This window comes from Schistocerca serialis, chromosome 5, assembly GCF_023864345.2.
Source record: "Schistocerca serialis cubense isolate TAMUIC-IGC-003099 chromosome 5, iqSchSeri2.2, whole genome shotgun sequence".
Taxonomy (NCBI): Eukaryota; Metazoa; Arthropoda; class Insecta; order Orthoptera; family Acrididae; genus Schistocerca; species Schistocerca serialis.
This window is the reverse complement of record NC_064642.1, coordinates 522,669,435-522,692,658: the sequence shown is the minus strand read 5'-3', so window position 1 is coordinate 522,692,658 and position 23,224 is coordinate 522,669,435. Positions and strand designations below refer to the sequence as shown.

Here is a 23,224-nt window from a genome sequence, read left to right as displayed (position 1 = left end):
AGAAAAGATTATGAAGTGATTAAAAAAGACTTACGATTTACAGGCCGCAGTTTCAACTCCTGTTCACCTTTCACTTCATACATCCCATAACCTTCTGGAATGGCAAGACCAAGAGAGAATGGAGTTCCTTCTATTGGATTATAAAAATATTTATGTCTTCTAGTAGTGACACGCCTCTGCAAAAGCAAAGTGCCAACTAACAGTGTAAACTAACACATAGCTACAGATTTATTTTTAAGAAATATAATGTTCTGAAATAATAATTACATTGACATTAAACGGTTTGCAGCTATTTGTTCTTCGTTAAATTGCTGTTGCAAAAAACTCACTCCACATTTTGGTATTCAGCTGCATGGAGTGTTTAGCAACTGTGCTTCATTTTATGCAATGGTTTATGAGTATACCCAAAATTTCATTGGTACAGTCTGTTACTGAAATATGAGAACTACATAGGGCTTTCAGTGACCATGGTTACAAAAGACAGTGTTATTTGTACAGCCACTCTACAGATAAGTGGTGTCCACATAAGCTACAGATAGCTTTGAGCACATTTTTCAGAAAATTTGAGGAACCTTGTACAAACACATTACCATCAGTAAATTGTTCTCAGTGGATGCATTATCCCACTGAATTTGGGAGGGATAGGAAGGTGTCAACACTGGAAAGTCCCATCCTGTGCAACACATGTTCACTGGTGACAATTATTGAATATATCAATATAATCCAGGTCTGACAGCTGTGGTTGCTTTTTCTCCCAGTTGAGAAGCCAAACGTGAAAGTGAAGATTCTTAGGAGTGATGGATGGAACATGGTGACCAGATTCTTGTCTACTCTGAGCCTTGTTGCAAATATCACTTTGGAAAGTTGTATGACTGTTATGGCACATTTTTGCAAATACAAAAGGATGCCTTAGAATGGTTTTAGGGTTTGTTGCTGTAACATGGTGATATATCTACCCATACTACCTTAGAGAAGTGAAACTCATTGAGATATCAGGAGCTGAGTTGGTCAACCATTGTTGTATAGTCCAATTCGAGCTCAATGTCAAATTCTCCTTTTTTACCCTTTTGAACATTCTAGTTGCTGTTCATAACCTCTGATCCAAGAGAGGCAGAAAGTTATTTTTTTCTGCAGCACATAAGAATTTCTCTCTGTTTTCAAAGTTTGTATCCCAAAAGTTTCAAGCTCAAGGTTTATTGTTCAGGATTTGACTATTCTCATGGTCATATCTTTCAGCAATATCACTGCTTCAATTTATCTTTTGTTTCTACTGAATAGTCTGAATTATAACTACACTATTTTTATTTCACAATATTACACAAATGCAACAACTGTCTAGGGTTGTTGTAGTGCATAACTATCTTAAACTGGCAACAACTATTTGTAATTTGTCTTAAAAATGTCTACATTCTGAGCATGAAAATTTAGTCCTTACTTAATACCTACTGAATTTCAATGAGAAACATTCACTTAAGTCACTTATCTGTTTTGTAAACTGAAATTCTAACAAATACTGAGTGAATATAATATGTTAAAGCACAAAACATAAATATTTGTATTTTACTATAATTAGCTTAGGGAAGAGATTATTAATGAGTTGCTTACGTTTCAATTGCAGTTAATCATAGAAAAACTGTAGAATTCAATATATGGTACATGTTTAAATTGTGTGAGATTGTCATGCAAATAGTGACTGGTGGGGATTTACCTACTGCTTTCAGTAGAACTATGAAAGGGAATTTTCATTGAATTGTGTCAACGCTGTTAACACTTTGTGCAGTAACCATTAATGTTTGGTAACCGAAGGGATAGCATGTACTGAGGCAATGTGGGTGCAAGCAAAAAACATCCACACCAATATCCGTGCCATCCAGCTCACATTTCTTGAATAATTTATCTCAGAAGTGTTGATTTAAGGATATCTATGTTCCCAAGGAAACAATGTGATTTAATATTTGTTTTGTAAATAAAAAATGTGTTTTTCTTGTTGCAATATTTTTTGTTTCAGACACATTTCACCTTTTAGTTTATGACATCTTCAGTCTAGAATGGTACAATATTGTTTTGATATTCAATATATGTAGATTATAAAACAGTTCACAACTTATTTTTCATGTATATAAATCATTACTTAAATCTAAAAACAAAGATGATGTGACTTAGCAAACGAAAGCGCTGGCAGGTCAATAGACACACAAACAAACACAAACATACACACAAAATTCAAGCTTTTGCAACCAATGGTTGCTTCATCTGGAAAGAGGAAAGGAGAGGGAAAGACGAAAGGATGTGGGTTTTAAGGGAGAGGGTAAGGAGTCATTTCAATCCCGGGAGTGGAAAGACTTACCTTAGGGGGAAAAAGGAGAGGTATACACTCGCACACACACCCATATCTAGCCGCACATACACAGACACAAGCAGACAGTTGTAAAGGCAAATCTGCCAACTTATGTATTAAAATTGCCCACTGCAATTTTAATACATAAGTTGGCAGATTTGCCTTTACAAGTGTCTGCTTGTGTCTGACCCTTAATGAACAGGATCTTAATGTACATTGGGCCATCAGGGTTGGTAAGTAGAATCCAGAGAGAGGAAAAAACTACTGAATCTTTGCATGAAGAAACAACCTGATGGTGGGCAACCCCACTTGAAGAAAAAGGACTTCAATAAGATCAAAAGATGTATGTCAGATTAAAAAACCAGTGTAATAACAGATGCAGTATGGAAGGCCATAAATGAATTCAAAGTCATTCCAAATGATTTCAGCAGAAAATACTTTACCATATATATATATATATATATATATATATATATATATATATATATATATATATATATATATATATTAAAAAAAAACAAAGATGATGTGACTTACCATATGAAAGCGTTGGCAGGTCGATAGAAACACAAACAGACACATACATACACACAAAATTCAAGCTTTCGCAACAAACTGTTGCCTCATCAGGAAAGAGGGAAGGAGAGGGAAAGACGAAAGGAAGTGGGTTTTAAGGGAGAGGGTAAGGAGTCATTCCAATCCCGGGAGCGGAAAGACTTACCTTAGGGGGAAAAAAGGACGGGTATACACTCGCACACACACACATATCCATCCACACATATACAGACACAAGCAGACATATTTAAAGACAAAGAGTTTGGGCAGAGATGTCAGTCAAGGTGGAAGTGCAGAGGCAATATATATATAATAGAGGGAAACATTCCACACGGGAAAAATATATTTAAAAACAAAGATGATGTGACTTACCATACGAAAGCGCTGGCAGGTCGATAGAAACACAAACAGACACATACACATATATACACACATATATATATATATATATATATATATATATATATATATATATATATATATATCAGAGCCTGTAACAAAAGCACCCCAAAATAAAAATGTGGCAGCTTTCTGAATCAAGTGAAAAGGGAAAAATTTTGATGAAGGATGTTGCCAGATGAAGAACTAAAATCATAATATGAAGAGTGATACACTCTTGCGAGAGAGGTGGTAGTTACAAAAGATGTGGGATGTAGATATGTAGATGATAGAGTCACATACAAAAACCTAAGAAAATAGGTTGGTGGAATGTGGATATTAAAAAGGCCATCACAAGTAAGAACAATGCATTATAAACTCTGCATCAGCCAACACACACACTCACACATACACACACACACACACACACACACACACACACACACACACACACACACACACACACACGATAATTCAGGTGCAGCGAAAGATAAGTTTTAGTTTACAAGCAGAAAAATGAGAAGCGATTTACAGTTAGCTGAAGCTGAGAATCAGGAATTCCAGGAAGTTCTGGACACTAGAATAACATCAGATAGGAATAAAAAATTGTTAAATAACATTATAAAGAGTAGAAGTACTGAAAATGAATCTACCCAATCAGTTCAACTTCCCAGTGACGAGGAAAACCCATATGCGTTTTGGTACTTTATTGAAGTGTAATGGAGAAACTTCATTAAAGTGTAACAGAGATAAAACTCTGTTAAAAATGAATTACATGACTGTGTTAGTGTAAACACAGATAGGTTGATCTGGTGGGAAAAGGAGGATAGTGGTATATAAAATGAAAAATAATAAGCCTGTTGGATAAGGCAAATTCAATGAAGAAATGATCTTGCACAGATTGGGCACCAATGGTTTTACACACTTCCAAGTAGAATTTTGAAAGAGAAATTAATTTGACCCGAAGCAGCTTGTCAGGAGTCTATTACTGAAAAAGAAGTGCACCAACTACTCAAATGTAACTCTGTTATCCCATGGAGTAAAAATCTATGAATTCATCCTCGGGATAAAATAAGAAAAGTTATTGATACTATATGTGATGAGAGTTAACATGGTTTTGGACTTTAAAGATCAACTTTTGGCACGAGAATGCTAGATGAGAATAACTGGGATTATATGGGAATGTTTTAGTATTAAAAAAGTTCCTGATACAGGAGCAGCCGTGCCACAGAAATGTGTGAATGGATCAGACGCAATCATGGCTGGCACAAGTTGGCTGCATCAGAAATCTGTTGGTGCACATACCTACCGTAAGCAAAATTCTGGCAATGTGTGGCTCGCATGGGCATGTGTCAGCAAAAGGCAGTGACAGTGTGAACTAAGATGATATATAGTACAGATGTGTTTTGCAAGACTCTATAATTTCAATCCACAGACTATGTGAGTCAAGCTTAATGTGAGTTCCCCACAGATATATACAAAAGTTTGTCGGGTGCTCTCTGTTCATTTCCACTTTCACTTCATCACATCCACGCAACACATGGTGCTCCACAACCATGAGGAAAGCTAGTTTCATTCTGGCCACGAGTCCACTGTTTTCCCGTGCTCATACCATCAGATGACGCACTCGTCACCGAGGAGTGTACACACTCCACGAGAGGTGTTCACGGGGAGCTCTTATGCAAACACAAATTATTGCGATCACCGGTTAAGGGACGCTGTGATCTGATTTCATTTTTGTTACTTGTTCATTTAGTAATTTTTGCAGAATAAACAAATTTCTAACAAATGTGTACATATCAATTCCCATCACCACAGCATCACCATAGTCTAAATCCTGAACAAAGTGCTTCAGTGGGACAGTAAAGTTGGATCACTGCATGACTGGCATGTAAGCAGTGATATCCACATGTTCCCACTTTACTGGTGACCCCAACATGATAACTAGGCTAAATACGTGGTGATGGACTTTCATCAGTGTGAATGTAGCAGAACCACAAGTGATCTAACACTTACATCCTTGTAAACAAAGAGTGATTTGTTTATGGACAAATCATCAAGAACTAGGTGCTAAAGCAAGATGATGACTTTGGAAGAACTGCAAAAGACAATAGACAGTAGACAAAAGACAATAGATGAGCTGCTAGCAGGCAAACAGAGGCTGGAGAGCAAGCTACAGGCACACTCTGCATGCATGGTCTCTGCCCACCCCGAACCAGCTGAGGAAAACTTCCACACACAAAGCATGGCCACACCACCACCACCCACTGTTACAGGAGCAGCAACAAGCATAGGAAGGGTGCGGTTAGGCTGCCGCCCTTTTAGCCCTGCGGCCCAATCGTCGTTCAGCAACATGGAGGCTGTTTTTCTGAGCAACAACACCCAATATGACCTCACCACATTCAGATGCTTCTTGGGATAGCTAAATCAACACCACACGGTTAAAGTGTGACACATTATCACTGTCCCGCCAATGCAGTCTACATATAAGTGACTAAAAGAGGAGTTAATCCAGTGAACTTCATCATTACAGGAACAACGAGTACATCAGTTCCTGCACCAAGAGGAATGCGGTGAAAAGAGGCCATCTCACTTTCTGCGCCATCTGTCGAGCCTCACACTGTCCAACATGTTGCTGGACTCACTACTGTGTGCTATCTGGATGTGCAGGCAGTCACTGCCATGCAAACAGAAATGCAGCTGGATGTCATCATGGGTTTTGGCTGATCAGGTGCATGGTGCCCAATAGCACTGTCACAGCACTGTACAATGCCACAGATCAACTCGCAAATTTGATTCCACAGTGCCAAGTGTCTCCTGCAGCCACTGGCCTGAATCCTGACTTGCACCACCTAGTAAAATACTTGGCCACACAGATGGCAGCACTCATCATGCAGGTCCACTGGTTGGCCCACTCACAGACAGAGGACAGCATGCGCCATAGTGGTAGCTGATCCCACTGCCACTGAGCCAGCTTGTGCAACCAGCAGCACAGTACCAGCCATTCTGGTGTACACTGATGATGCCAGAGCAGCAGCAGAGTGGTTTTTTCTGGTATCATTCACACTTTGACATCAAAGCGGCAAAGTGTTGGCCTGCTTGCTAGCACCAAAATGCCAACTGCAACCAGGCCTAGGTACATCTGGCTGCAGAGCAATATCCAGGCATCTCTTCAAAATGGAATGGGCAGGCAGAGTGAAGTACCTTGTTGACATGGGTTCCAATCTTTCTATTTTTCCCCAATCCATGCTAAGAGACCATCTGAAGGCTGAGTTGCTGTCTCTTATTGCAACAGACAATTCAACAAAAAAAACGTATGTCACATATCACTGAGATTTGGACCTTGGATGGCACTGCACATTTATGTGGACATTCACTGTGGCTCACATCAACAACCCAATCCTGGGTGCAGATTTCCTCAAATACTACAACTTATTGGCTGACATTGCGAATGCCCAGCTGATCAATTTGACAACAAATCTGAAAATAGTGGGACACTGACGGCCGGCCATTTTCTTCAGTGTTATCCATTGAAGTCATCCAAATAGTACACAAACATACTAGACAAATTTCCAGAGCTCACTCACCCACTTGGTGCACTGAAGGAAGTAAAATACTCGACAGTCCACCACATCATAACTACGCCCAGCCCACCCACCTCGAGCTGTCCATGTCAACCCATGCCTGAGAAACTCGCTGTAGCAAAGCCTGTGTTTGAGGCCATGTTGTGACAGAGCATATTTTGACCATCAAGCAGTCCATGGTCCTCTGCCTTGCACTTAGTGCACTTGTGGCACCCATGTAGAGACTATTGTGCCTTAACTACATGAACGGTGCACCAACAGGATTTTAGTCACACCTTGGTGGACTCAGTTATATTTAGCAAAACTGTGTGAAGGGGTTCACACTGGATCCTATGGCACCTGAAAACATTCACAGAACACCAATTATCAGAATGCTGCCCAGACCTGGCAGTGTTTCCTGGATAGGTTCTTATGAGGCTTACTGTCATGTTTCACATACTTCAACAGCATCCTCATCTATTTGAAGTCGCTCAAACTCCATCAAGCCATCTAACGACCATCTTTCAGCATCTCAGCAAGACTGGCATCATCATTGACACCTTGAAAAGCATATGTGGGGTCAGACAAACTGAGTTTGTTGGGCATTTAATCACCCCTAGTAGATTTACACCACTATTAGACAAGGTACAGCTCGCCATCTACCCAATGCCGCCAAAGTGCTAGAACCTCTGACTGCAGTGCTACACAGGGCGACTTGAAGCGAAGGGCTCCTGTTAACTGGACAGCTGCAATGGGGAAAAGCATCAAGACATCAAGAGGTTGCAATTGTGAAGTAGGTCCTCCTGGAATAACAGCAAGATCTATGTTTTCCTAGCTCAGTTTCACTTTCACACAATTTTTCAAATGACTGCTAAACTGATCTAGCACAAGAAGAGAACTCTTCTATAATGAAACATGTTTCCTTCTCTCCCAGATGATGTTAATCTATAATTTCATATCAGCCTCATTCATCCAACCCTCAGCCCTTATCATGAGTGTGAACAACAACAACACCTGGTGGTAATTAAAAAGGTTTTAGCATTGTTTTGCGCTCAAAAATGACCTTTGGATTAAGTTCAGTACCATCAGCACAACATGAAAGGACAACAGTGTAGTGCATTTTTTCAGGTCCACTTGTATTTATAGTTACAGTTTTAGCACTAACAGTTATGTTATTCGGAAATCCAATTTCGGAGGAGCTTTGTCCACATTTGCTATTTGGCTTAATTCCACACTGGTTTTCTTTCAATGCTGAATAATAAAGTGATGGAAAAATAATATTTTTTCTTCATACTCTTGTGGCATTTTCTGAGATATTTAGTTTTTCATTTGCATGCTAAATCCATGATGCTTCATAAACCTGTAGCACTAACCAACTCGATGCTTAAAGTCTTTTAAGTTCCACTGTAGTGCTACCTTACAAGCATGTACTTGATTCATTTTTGTATTAATTCCAGTGGCATTTTGATGGTGTCCTTGACTAAACTTCAATACATCATCTTCTTGTTTTGGCCATTTTGCATTCAGCCCACATCATATGAATACCTTTTATTTTTTCCATTATAAAACTAGCTACTAAAAAAAATATTGTACTGTTACTGATAACACAAATCACTTTCAATTGAAATTCACTGGCACGGTACACCGCAATGATGCATCATATGCTAGACAGTGTTCCAGGTTTTGTGATGGAAGCATGGGAGGGAGACTGTCTTAGCAGGCTTGTGAATTCCCACACCTCATGTTTGTCACATCGGTACACTGCTGCTGCCAGTTGAATGCAATGTTTCTGGATAGAGATAGGTTTCCTGTGTGATTGAATATATGGCCATTTCTATGACTGGTGTGTATTTTAAATCAAACACTGGGCATTTTTATGTTAACTGTGAGTATAAGATGCACTTGAAGTTTGGAGGCAATTTTTCGAAGAAAAAAGTGCATCTTACAGTTCGTAAAATATGGTACTCCCACCTGCCAATAGAAGCCCTTCCCTCCATGATTTTCACTGACCACAAGCCCCTAACTCAAATGTTTCAGATTAATAATACTAAGTATATACCTTGCCAATTCCGGCAGTTGGAGTATGTGTCACAGTTCTCCATGGACATCTACCATACTTACAGAATCAACAACATTGCTACCGATTGCTTGCCCCCTGCTTGTGCCATTATCATTCCTCCTGTGAACTTTGAGGACATTGCCCAAGAACAGGAGGATGACAAACAACTGGACAGGCTCTGCCAGGGCACCTCCAGCAGCATATAACTTGAGTTAGCGCCTATTCCTGGTTCTGCCCAAAAAATTTGGTGTGACATTTCAACAGCAAACACTGCCTGTTTCTCTTGGAGAAATTACGGCGCAGTGCTATCGACAGTGTCCATGGGCTGTCACACACATGCCACAAATCAACACCACTGTGCTGCTCATGCACCTCATCCCCAACCCGGCATCAACACCACTGTGCTGCTCATGGCCACACATTTCATCTGGCCAGGCCTTCAAAAAGACTGCCACAAATGGAGATGCACCTGTACTGTACGCCAGCATGCTGAAGTCGGGAGGCATATCCGCACACCCGTCAGTGCGTTTCCTGACGCAACAGAACATTTTGCACATGTCCAAGTGGATATTGTTGGCCTGCTCCCTTTCTAGCAAATGTTATCTGCTGCTGCTTCAAATGCTGGCTGGAGGCAACACCCATAGCTGAAATCACAAGACCATCGCCCCTGCCTTCATTGACATCTGGGTGGCATGCTTTGACTGCCCCACTCACGTCACAATGGATCATAGTGCTGTTCACTGTGTGCTGTTCACACAAGTCAGTCAACTGTCTGGTGTGCAGTTACACAGAACTACCAGCTACCACCTGGTGTCTAACAGTATGGTCGAGCAGCTCCAGTGAACAGTTAAACCCATTCTAACTTGCCACAATGTCTCCTGGAGATCAGCACTCCCACTGGTACTGCTTGGTCTGCAAATAACACTGAATGAAGAGATCAGTGCTTCACCTGCTGGCCTCTTGTATGGACAATCCCTCACCACCCCTGGTAATTTTATGGAGGAGATACCATCACCCTATGATGTGTCGGCCCTTCCCTTGGGAGAACATCTGCGTGCCCACATGGCCCCCCTATGACAGCATGCACTGATGAGGTATCACACTGGCAAAGTGTTTGTTCATGCCAACTTACAGTGCTGCATATATGGCGTGCAGTGTACTGACACAGTACAGCCACCACTTTGGCCACCGTACTCGGGACCACACCACACCATCACCTGCAGCAACAGAATACTCAATATCAAGTGCTGTGGCAAGCCAAACATAGTGTCGATCAACCGAGTCAAGCTGGATTACATCTTGACTGCTCCTGCTGCTGTTCATGTCTTCGATCCAGTGAAAGACTTGTCAGTGGATGATGCTTCCTCTGCCATCAGTCAGGAATCACCCACACTCGTGATCACCCATGACGCATGCATGCCACCAGCTGTCATCGTGCCACAATGTGCACCTTGTCCCCCAAGCCATATTGCCCAGCCAGCCACCACAGCTGCACAGGCCGCACTCACCACAAGCGCCTAGGCCACCACCACCACAGCTACCAGTGGACTATGCCATGCACTCTGGCTGTTGCATCCATTTCAAACACCTGTGCTGCGTCATAACAATGCCCCAGCCATCATCTGCTGCAGATATGCTGTCTCCAGTGAGCCACATTGTCAACATATCGTCTCCAGTCAAGCTCCAGAAACCATCTCCTTCGCAACCAGTGGCTTGTCTGTCTCAGCTCCTGGACTTGTGTTCATTTCCCTGTGCCTCCACCATGTTGGATGTTGATGCCAGATTACCTTCCGTGCTGAGTTTCCGTGTCCTTTCCCATCAAGCTCCAGACATCTACCCCTGTACCCCTGGGCTTGTGTACCACAGTCCCAGGAACCATATCCACATGACAACACTGCATTCACATGAGTAAAGAAATTCATGAACACTTTACTTCATTTCCCTTTCATCCAGTGTTTTTTTTTGAGATGACATCTTTTTAAGTGACTCACAGTCTTGAAGCTGGCCACTTGTTGCTATGGTCAGCTGATAGGCAAAGCTGCCTGCTGCTACTGTCACTAGCCAGCTGCATGAAGACACACTCACCATGCACCCGCATGCTGACAGCACATACCACTGCCCAATCACCCCTGACAGGCCCTCACACTGGCAACACAATGAAGTATGCCAAAACAAACATCTATCAGACAAGATTCGCACCTGCACTTTCTCGCAGCTTCCGAGCTTTGGTTTCCAAGGTGGGATCTGTCTGTCAGCCATGCCGCAAAAATGCATGAAAGTACCAAAGCCACTCATAGCCAGCCTGAGTTAGATGCATAAGATATCCATCAGTGCACATACCTACTAATAGGCAAAATTCTGGTAAGGTGTGGCATGTACGGGCGTGGATCGGCAGAAAACAATTAGAGTGTTAACTGAGCCACTGTACAGTACAGATGTGTTTTTTGAGAGTCTATAACTTCAATCCACAGACCACATGGGTTGAGATTAATGCGAGCTCCCTACAGATGTGTACAGAAGTTTGTTTGGCACTCTCTATTTGTTTCCACTTTCACTTCATCAGGACCACGAAATACATTATACCCTGCAATCACAAGGAAAGCACATTTCATTCCAGACATGAGTCCATTGTTCTCCTATGCTCATGAAGTCAGATGATGCACTCATCACCGAGGTGTGTTCATCCTCTGAGATCAGAGTTCGAGAGGAACTCTAATGCAAACACAAATTATCGCAGTCACTGGTTAATGGACTTTGTGATCTGATTTATTTTTGTCACTCATTCTATTATTCATCTGTGCAGACACAAATCATTATCAGCAAATGTGCACTTATCAGTTCCCATTACCATACTATCACCGTAGCCTATATCCTGAACAAAGTGCATGGGTGCGACAGTAAGTCAGCTCACTGCAAGACTGACATGTAAGTAGCGATACCCACATGTTCTCACTTCAGTACTATCATCGAAGCAGTAAGATAATTATATGATGAAACCAAGAACAGTGAAATAGTACTAAAAGGAAGATCAGTTTGGTTCAAAATAAGGAGTGGGTTCCAGAAATGAAGTAGCATTTTTCCATTCCTCCTCATCATCAAAATGAATAAAGTTTTAAAAGAAGTCACAAGAAAGGCACAAGAAAGGGACCAATAGCTAATGATTTTGTTTTTGCCGTAACTTGAGGCAAGAGAGAAATAGAAGTACAAACCAAGCTAAATCTTTGGCATAAAGAATTCATGAAAATGGGACTTAAAATCAGCAAACCCAAGACAAGAGATTGAGAACAGAATATAAAAAACTTAAAAATTCAGATGCTTTGGGATGGAACATCTCCATAACTGCACCCACTTCTAAGTTCAGCCTGTGCAAACCATACCTCCTATTTATAATGATATAAAACAAAAAAGATAAAATTACTAAAGACATCTGAACAGAGCTAAGATTAGAAACAAGGCTGCTGGAGACCTCTGGATTGTAGCAATTGCAGTGCTACAGACATATGAAGCGGATCCACACCCAGCTTAATGGGAATGAAAAATGGTGGTGACAAAGATGTTCTTTGATCAGAAAGATAGTAAACACAAAGAAATATTATGCTTACCATTTCATCATAGTGGATTTTGACACTAAGCTCTGTCTCTCCCTCCTTTTGGTCAATCATATCATGCCGCAGCTGAAATTAAATAAGAAAAAAAAAGCATAAGACAGAAAATTCATAGAAGTCTTAGAACAGGAACACAACTAAAACTGAAAGTTACAATGAAAATGGTGATGTAAAAAAGTAAAATAATTATGTAACTAATAATTCACTTATTCATTCACACACTTTGTTTCATAAACCCTATCTTGAAGAAGAACCTTCAGGAGTCTGAAAGTCAAGATGTACATTAACAAGGAGAAAGCCATTGCAGGCTACTACTGTAAATTATCTAACAACCCATAAATCATGTAATAACCCACTACCACAGCTGCCATTCAACTCATATTATTCAATACACTGTAAATCAAGATCTTATAAATATTACAAAAAGCACAGAGCTTCTGGGGAAAAAAACCACTGCTTTGCTGCTTACACTACTCAGCTGCTGTTTTCATCTAATATTCCATACAAAGTATTTGTGTACCTTCATTCATTCCATACAATGTTATATACTTAAATGCTTCCTAAGCACAGGAAACATTAAGATCTATTTAATATGCATCTTAGTGTTGACTGGAATTACATCTCTGATTTAATAACCCGAGCAGATGTGCAAATGGAAGATACGGACATATCAGTATGCATAGTATTCCTCACATCCAGTGATGGTACTTTCGGCAAGGCAGCTAGATATATCGTAGGCTGGTCATGAGAAACTCCATTGAGGGCCAATATAAACCCACTCACCGGCTAGTTTGCAATCAGTTTTTCTTTTGCTGGCTGCCATTACTTGACTCTACCTCTACAAAGTGAGCTACAACTGCTGCTTCCGCTGTTTACTTGCGCTGGACTGAGCTTGTGTTTGGACAAAGCCTGCTGTTATTTCCAATTAACTGTATGATGAGTGGGGGCCCAATATCTGTATTAGACAAGTTGCTATAACTTTTCTGCATAGTGCTTCTGTTTAATGAATGTGCAGTTTTCCCCAGCACTGTAAAACTTATTTGAAACTCTGTTTAATATTATAATAGCAATATGTGAGAACAACAAAGTAGTCATGCTAGGACTGATATTAATTTCAGTGAGGAACAATTATTTTTAGTTTTTTGCAGACTAATGGGCAATTTAACAATTGTTACAGAAAGATAATTTTTTTGTACAGTTTGTTGGTCCTAAAGTGAGGATTGCAATAACTGAACTTCCAAATTAATTAATAAATGACAGAGCCATTCATATAACACATTAAAGAGTTAGTGGATATTTTGAGTTGGAATTTCATGCATTTTTAAGATGATGCAGTTGTCCATGACAAATTTAATCTTATGTTAACCGTAGCAATATCCATTAATATGGTTAAAGGACTGGCAGTCAGCTCTTCATGCATAAAAACATAATGTTGCATTCTTCACCATGTATCTGTATTTCACTGCACAATTAATAAGTCACAACTACATGCACAAGGGAACCTTACAAACTGACTTATGGATTCTGTGTGCCCCTGATTACTTGCAGTTCATCTCTATTCCTGCAGAATGACTGGTTTCAGTATTGTTTGAGTTGCTTGTGGTATTGCTTTTTGGTGGATCTGTGATGGAGTCCAACTAAGAGGAGTCCTACTGGAGTCATTATTGTGCAGAGTTGTTAAACTGCTTTTTTAAATTGTGTTTTAGAATTATATTGGCCATCCAATTGGGTGTCTGTTAGCCCAGGCCGCACAGGGAGATGGCTGTCATGTTGCTGACACTGTAGACTGTTGATGAATGCCCTATATTGGTTGTTGTTGTGGTCTTCAGTCCAGAGACTAGTTTGATGCAGCTCTCCATGCTAATCATCCTGTGCAAGCTCCTTCATCTCCCAGTACCTACTGCAACCTACATCCTTCTGAATCTGTTTAGTGTATTCATCTCTTGGTCTCCCTCTACGATTTTTACCCTCCACGCTGCCCTCCAATGCTAAATTTGTGATCCCTTGATGCCTCAGGACATGTCCTACCAACCGATCCCTTCTTATAGTCAAGTTGTGCCACAAACTTCTCTTCTCCCCAATCCTATTCAACACCTCCTCATTAGTTACGTGATCTACCCACCTAATCTTCAACATTCTTCTGTAGCACCACATTTCGAAAGCTTCTATTCTCTTCTTGTCCAAACTATTTATTATCCATGTTTCACTTCCATACATGGCTACACTCCATACAAATACTTTCAGAAACGACTTCCTGACACTTAAATCTATACTCCATGTTAACAAATTTCTCTTCTTCAGAAACGCTTTCCTTGCCATTGCCAGTCTACATTTTATATCCTCTCTACTTCGAACATCATCAGTTATTTTGCTCCCCAAATAGCAAAACTCCTTTACTACTTTAAGCGTCTCATTTCCTAATCTAATTCCCGCAGCATCACCTGACTTAATTCGACTACATTCCATTATCCTCGTTTTACTTTTGTTGATGTTCATCTTATATCCTCCTATCAAGACACTGTCCATTCCGTTCAACTGCTCTTCCAAGTCCTTTGCTGTCTCTGACAGAATTACAATGTCATCAGCAAACCTCAAAGTTCTTATTTCTTCTCCATGGATTTTAATACCTACTCCAAATTTTTCTTTTGTTTCCTTTACTGCTTGCTCAATATACAGTTTGAATAACATTGGAGAGAGGCTACAACCCTGTCTCACTCCCTTCCCAACCACTGCTTCCCTTTCATGCCCCTCGACTCTTATAACTGCCATCTGGTTTCTGTACAAATTGTAAATAGTCTTTCGCTCCCTGTATTTTACCCCTGCCACCTTTAGAATTTGGAAGAGAGTATTCCAGTCAACATTGTCAAAAGCTTTCTCTAAGTCTACAAATGCTAGAAACGTAGGTTTGCCTTTCCTTAATCTTTCTTCTAAGATAAGTCGTAAGGTCAGTATTGCCTCATGTGTTCCAACATTTCTACGGAATCCAAACTGATCTTCCCCGAGGTCCGCTTCTACCAGTTTTTCCATTCGTCTGTAAATAATTTGCGTTAGTATTTTGCAGCTGTGGCTTATTAAACTGATAGTTCAGTAATTTTCACATCTGTCAAAACCTGCTTTCTTTGGGATTGGAATTATTATATTCTTCTTGAAGTCTGAGGGTATTTCGCCTGTCTCATACATCTTGCTCACCAGATGGTAGAGTTTTGTCAGAACTGGCTCTCCCAAGGCCGTCAGTAGTTCCAATGGAATGTTGTCTACTCCCGGGGCCTTGTTTCGACTCAGGTCTTTCAGTGCTCTGTGAAACTCTTCACGCAGTATCATATCTCCCAATTCACCTTCATCTACATCCTCTTCCATTTCCATAATATTGTCCTCAAGTACATCGCCCTTGTATAGACCCTCTATATACTCCTTCCACCTTTCCGCTTTCCCCTCTTTGCTTAGAACTGGGTTTCCATCTGAGCTCTTGATATTCACACAAGTTGCTCTCTTTTCTACAACGGTCTCTTTAATTTTCCTGTAGGCTGTATCTATCTTACCCCTAGTGAGATAAGCCTCTACATCCTTACATTTGTCCTCTAGTCATCCCTGCTTAGCCATTTTGCACTTCCTGTCGATCTCATTTTTGAGATGTTTGTATTGCTTTTTGCCTGCTTCATTTACTGCATTTTTATATTTTCTCCTTTCATCAATTAAATTCAATATATCTTCTGTTACCCAAGGATTTCTACTAGCCCTCGTCTTTTTACCTACTTGATCCTCTGCTGCCTTCACTACTTCATCCCTCAAAGCTACCCATTCTTCTTCTACTGTATTTCTTTCCCCCATTCCTGTCAATTGTTCCCTTATGCTGTCCCTGAAACTCTGTACAACCTCTGGATTAGTCAGTTTATCCAGGTCCCATCTCCTTAAATTCCCACCTTTTTGCAGTTTCTTCAGTTTTAATCTACAGTTCATAGCCAATAGATTGTGGTCAGAGTCCACATCTGACCCTGGAAATGTCCTACAACTTAAAACCTGGTTCCTAAATCTCTGTCTTACCATTATATAATCTACCTGATACCTTTTAGTGTCTCCAGGATTCTTCCATATATACAACCTTCTTTTATGTTTCTTGAACCAAGTGTTAACTATGATTAAGTTATGCTCTGTGCAAAATTCTACCAGACGGCTTCCTCTTTCATTTCTTAGCCCCAAGCCATATTCACCTACTACGTTTCCTTCTCTCCCTTTTCCTACTGTCGAATTCCAGTCACCCATGACTATTAAATTTTCATCTCCCTTCACTACTTGGATAATTTCTTTTATCTCATCATACATTTCTTCAATTTCTTCATCTGCAGAGCTAGTGCCATATAAACTTGTACTACTGTAGTAGGCGTGGGCTTCGTGTCTATCTTGGCCACTATAATGCATTCACTATGCTGTTTGTAGTAGCTTACCCGCACTCCTATTTTTTTATTCATTATTAAACCTACTCCTGCATTACCCCTATTTGATTTTGTATTTATAACCCTGTATTCACCTGACCAGAAGTCTTGTTCCTCCTGCCACCGAACTTCACTAATTCCCACTATATCTAACTTTAACCTATCCATTTCCCTTTTTAAATTTTCTAATCTACCTGCCCGATTAAGGGATCTGACATTCCACGCTCCGATCCATAGAATGCCAGTTTTCTTCCTCCTGATAACGACGTCCTCTTGAGTAGTCCCCGCCCGGAGATCCGAATGGGGAACTATTTTACCTCCGGAATATTTTACCCAAGAGGACGCCATCATCATTTAACCATATAGTAAAGCTGCATGCCCTCAGGAAAAATTACAGCTGTAGTTTCCCCTTGCTTTCAGCTGTTCGCAGTACCAGCACAGCAAGGCCGTTTTGGTTAGTGTTACAAGGCCAGATCAGTCAATCATCCAGACTGTTGCCCCTGCAACTACTGAAAAGGCTGCTGCCCCTCTTCAGGAACCACATGTTTGTCTGGCCTCTCAACAGATACCCCTCCGTTGTGGTTGCACCTACGGTACGGCTATCTGTATCGTTGAGGCACGCAAGCCTCCCCACCAATGGCAAGGTCCATGGTTCATGGGGGGCCTATATTGGTAGGGCACAATATTTGTATCTAGTGAAACTTTTGAGTGAGTAGTCAATCTTAATGCTGTCTGAGTACTGGATCTTGGAGGCAACTTCTTGTAATTACCTTGGATTAATCTTGTGTTTAAGTATTACCTCTTGTTTCAATGTTTGTCAATATAGGTATTATATTTCAGAGTACTGGGCATAAATGATAGTTTTCTGCAATTATCTCTGATAATTTCTTGGGCTTAAGTGTTATAATCTTATTTAAATGTTTGTAATTTTTAAAAATAAAAATGGGGTCAAATTTGCAAAAGGTTCAAATGGTGAATTATTCTTGTGTTTTACATGGTTACTATCTAAGCTGATCTAACACTAACATTAGGTTGTCAGTTTTGCAGGCTGGGCTAGTCAGCCATATTGTACGCTGACCCAGCTGATGGTTGTCCGACCAGCCAACAAATTGTTCTAGTGTGCCTCACCAGCTGGCTGACTTGATGATGGGAGAAGAAGCGGTCTCAATTCTGAGTGGAGGCTGGTACTAGGACCTCATCAGAACCACTAATCCGTGCTGAGTTGCAGTTGTGGGTTGTTGGTCACTTAAGTTAAGCACTTATGCTTATTGCGATACCCTGTCCTGGGGACCATCTTAATCTTCCATTCCTCGTTAAATTTGCACTTGCTTGCCATCCCATCCCCGAATCAAGCCTCAAAATTGTGCAAAAAAAGACATTTCAAGCCATCAGACAGTTATTAAATTTCATCAAGTTAAACTCTATGGGAAGTTTAGTTCACCACACAAACACACAAGCACAGAGAGGGAGGGGGAGGGGGAGAGGGAGAGGGAGAGGGAGAGGGAGAGGGAGAGGGAGAGGGAGAGGGAGAGGGAGAGGGAGAGGGAGAGGGAGAGGGAGAGGGAGAGGGAGAGGGAGAGGGAGAGGGAGAGGGAGAGGGAGAGGGAGAGGGAGAGGGAGAGAGATGGAAGAATTATAAAATATCTTGATCTATCTCCGTTAAAGCATATTTTTAATTTGAGTGAAAAGTTTACTTTCTTTATTTTCGCAAAGTTATGATCTGTCCATTCGTTCATTGACATCTCTGTTCACTGTAATAAGTTTAGTGTCTGTGTTTTGCGACCGCATCGCAAAACCCCACGGAATACATCTCATGTATTTAATGCACTCTCGTCCAAAGTAGCGAACAGTCAACTGCCAGCCAGGGAACCTCGTTAGCAGGAATACTCTCTCTTCCGTGCGCTGTAGTCGACTGACGTCGCGTGTTTCGATGTTTGTTTAGGTGTAGCGTCCCCATACTATGGCGCAGTTACCTCGCATCGGACGGACAGAAGGACAGATAATAATTGTCTGAAAATAAAAAATCAAACTTTTCACTCGAGGGTAGACTTGAACCAAGGACCTCTCATTTCACAGCTGATCATGCTAACCACGGGACCATGGCGCTCCTGAGCTCATACTCTCCTTGATGTTGCCTGTCTTGCCCATGGACTACTCAGTTTGTATATTTTGCTTGTTTTTTTCATAGTTCCACACAACTTCTTCCTGTTTTCTCGATTGATCTGTGTTCAGTTTTTGAAGGCCTATCCACTGTGCCAACTTATAACTAAATCTGAGGGGGGTGTGATGGGGAGGTTCCCTTGTAAGCCTTCTGGGGTTCTATATTGATCTTGATAATTAAAAATTTTATGTCAATTTCTAAGCCTTCTGGAGCTTGGTTATAATTGATTTTGATCTTGTAAATTATTTAAAGAGAGATTTTAAAATAAATGCTAAGCCTTCTGGCACTCTGTGATTATTGATGTTGATCTTTTTGTAATTTAAAAAAAAAAAAAAAAAGAGGGAATAAATTTCAATTCAAATTTTAACCCCTTCTGGCGCTCTGTAATTATTGGTTGTTGACAACTAGCTTTCTGCTTCATTCCATTGTAAAGGAAAATTTTAAATGTTTTCACAAAATAAATCTAGATGTTGTCAACAACAAGTGGTGTTAAACCTGGAGCTTGGCTCTTCCATGAATTCCTGCCACTGCCAATGAAAGAACATTTCAGACTGAGTTATTTATCAACTCAAAGAACCACCCACAGCCTCCTGCTACAGTCTTGCCACAGGTACGTCTTATCCAATTTGAGGTAAGTTTATTTGTGCAAGTATCCATGCCATTTACCGGCAATGCAAGAATTATATGTCGACATAAAACCAGCCAGCTGCCAAGGCACATGTTGGACACCACAAAACTGTGGCTAACTACAAACTTAACCACCCATTTGCTGAACATGCCACACACCACAATGTCAATGACTTCAGCAGCTGCTTAAATACCCTTGCCATATGGGTTCCCAGTGCTAGTTCCACATCCTCTAAACTATAAAGCATTTATGCCTAACTTTTTGTCTTTAGCTCTCACCAATTTCTGCCATAATCCTTTTCTGTTCTGGCAGTGAACCCCATTTTTAGGAATATGTCGTTTGGATGTTTACACTGAAATGACTTTATGGCTGGTAAATTATAACTGAAGGCAAGGGCAAAATGGTCCAATCCTGTGTCACCCAAAATAGTGCAATCCTGTGTCACCAGTCGCCTGAAATTCCAACAGCATTTTCATGCCCATATATGGTCATTTAAACACTTGATAGAGACTAATGGATGTGGACAAACTTTACTGGTTGAAGTGTCGTGGGAGTGTTTCCATGATATCAGTGAGAAAGAGCTCTTTGATTTTAGTGCTCGCGGCGGTTTGTTAAAACTAGAGCCGCCGCGCTCCACACCACCCGCCTCCCGGCTGCCCAAAGACCCTAGCACCACAGACCAAACACTGTGCATACGCAGTTTGCTGCTGCCATCTAGCGGTAGCCCACAGAGTTACCTAGAGGTGCCTCACAGAGAGAGCATCCCAGAGTGCCCCTGAGTGCTACAACACCAAGAAGAATCACTTCTCGGCTTTTGGCAAGATCAATGTGTAGTTTTCTTCTTCTTCTTTTTTTTTTTTTTTTTTTTTTTTTTTTTTTTTTTTTTTTTTTTTTTTTTTTTTTTAAACAGGGAAAAAGGTTCAAGGACACACTTTATTTAATGTTTATAATAATAAACAATATCTCCAACAACTTTTATGTCATAACAATTTCCAGATCCTTTGACCCGAAGACAAACACCCTCTTGTTCATTTATTTTACGATGATTGCGAGTCCTCAAAACAAAAGCCATGTTACTAGTAAAATAAGAAGCTCCATTATCCCTATTGTACACCTCACAAACTTGAAATGTACGAAAAGCAATAACATCTCTGGTATTGAAACCCTCCAATCCAGAAACACCTCTAACGGTACTACCATTGTACCGTACAATAGCAACAGTTGGGTCAAAGGATTCAGAAATTGTTATGACATAAAAGTTGTTGGTGATATTGCTTATTATTATAAACATTAAATAAAGTTGGCGGCTCTAGTTTTAACAAGCCGCCGCGAGCACTAAAATCAAACAGAGCGGAAGTGATAAGGACTTCCTGTCGCTCTGCTATATAAGTGGTGTTATCAGTAAAACGGCGTCAGTCGTCATGCAGCCGCGCGTGCAGCAACATCAAAGTCCACACAGAGAGCATGCCCCGCTATAGGAGGAGATTTAGGCGTTCGCACATTTCTGTTTATAAGGCAATAGATGATGTTGAAATTACTACAACGTCAGGTCTTGGAGGTCAAGTGTTCCCTCACTGCCCATCTACATTTTGTGGAGGTGTTTTGAACTTTACTGTTACCAAAAGTACAGCTGCACAGCATGGTAATGGCTGGATAACTGTTGCTATTGTGATGAGACACCAGGTGAAGCAAACCTTTGCTGGAGGGAGAAAATGCAGAAAGATTGCATTGCTCAACAGCTATCATTATTAGCAAAATTATAATTTTTATCTATTTGTGCACTGAGTATAATGCATCATGACTGTAGAATATTTTAATTATAAATCATAACTGTCAAGTGAGAATATTTAGCCACAAACTCTGAGCAAGACATTAGTGCAGTCTACTTATACACACAATGTAAGGAAAATAGTGAAAAAATATTGTCTGGGAATAAAAACTGCATTGAGAATAACACAAGAAGAAGAGGTCCCGGCCACTATCTAGGAAAGTTTCAACCAAGAACTCTGTACTTACTAGAAGTCAGTCAACACGGACATACAGACACGAAATATTTCAGAAACACTGAAAAGAAGTTGCCAATGAGGGGAAAGTGGATGCAAGACACAATATCTGAGTATGAAAGGCCTTTGAAAGGCATAAAAAAGGTTGGCAATAGCAGTAACAGTCAGTCAGTATCAACTAATCATCAAGTAGTGAAGCTGAGGCAGTGGCCAGTGGCATCAGAGGGCAGCAGCAACTAATGATGGAACAGGAACCTCACCCACAAAGAAGACAGTAATAATGGTACAGTTTACGGAACCCCTACAGGTATTGCGCAACAGCTCATTCCCACGGTACCGACCGTGCCAGCCGCATTGTGTTTTCACGACACGTCTAGGACAATGCAACCCGCCGTTGCTACGGACATTCTTGCCAGTAACACACCCACGCCTACTATGCTGGCCTGCTGTATGGCCTCTCCTGCCATGGACCAGCTGCTTTTCCTAGGGACATCAAAGCCACCTCCCCCAGGTCATCTGCTGAAGCTGCCACCTTTATACGGAGACAACCCTATAACATGGTTTGCTCTTGTTGAGCATCTTTTTGAGTTGCATCACATGTCCGACGGCCACTCTAAATTCCTGTGTCTCATCACGCACCTCCATGACCACTTGGACTTAATTTGCAATCTACTCCTCGCACCACTGCCTCAACCGAAGTGCGAGTTCACGAAGAAAATGATCATGGAACGACTCGCCTGCTCACCACAAGAATTAATCATCAAGATGTATGAGGAACACCTGGGGGACCAAACTCCATCACAACTCTGGCGCCACCTTCAGTTACTTGTGAGTGAGCATACCATGCCGGACATCATTCTGTGGGTGGTGTGGTCTGCCAAATTGCCTACCAACCTACAGATCCACCTGCTACCACACTCCTTCGAGTCAATCAGCTCTTGTCTCTGCATTGCAGACCAACTGTATTCATTGCTACGACAACACCAACCAGCTCACTACTCACCACTAGGTAGCACAACTGCTCCTGCTTACCAGCCGTCTGCTGGCAGAGGAAGGGCTCGCTTCACTTCTGCGCCTTCTACATCGCCTGACAGTATCCGCTCGTTCTCTCCACCGTCCGAGCACTCCAGGATCACCCACGCGCCATATGTGATGGTATATATGCCTCCACTGCCGCAGTCATCACCACCACTGCATCTGACTCATTCGCACTGCTAGGTACTACAAGATTTTCGGCGATAATGCCAAGAAGTGTCAATTATCTTGCCAGTACACAAAAGCCGACCGCAGGACCTAAAAGATGCCGAGTCCTGCAGGGAACCTCACAGGCATCCTCATACGTTGCACTCTGTCCACTTGTCCATCTGGCCGAGCGGTCGTTTGTACATGGCTGACATTTCGTCACGGCTCGTTTTCCTAATCGGCACTGGTGCTGACGTGTCTACCATAACTACATCAATGGCTCCCCCCGTCTTTTCGCTGACGAAGTCACTTCTACGAGCTG

General features: G+C 41.3%; 1 protein-coding gene across 1 annotated transcript in view; it reads right to left on the bottom strand.

Annotated features, from left to right (window-relative positions):
• The window catches only part of LOC126481176 (voltage-dependent calcium channel subunit alpha-2/delta-3), an 885,717-nt gene that overhangs the window by 198,750 nt on the left and 663,743 nt on the right, over nt 1–23,224 (bottom strand). Inside the window, exons 15-16 of the mRNA XM_050104748.1 lie at nt 12,496–12,567; nt 35–176 (exon numbers count right to left, since the gene is read on the bottom strand). Coding sequence (XP_049960705.1) covers nt 35–176; nt 12,496–12,567 — 214 coding nt within the window. The remainder of the gene's footprint in view (nt 1–34; nt 177–12,495; nt 12,568–23,224) is intronic.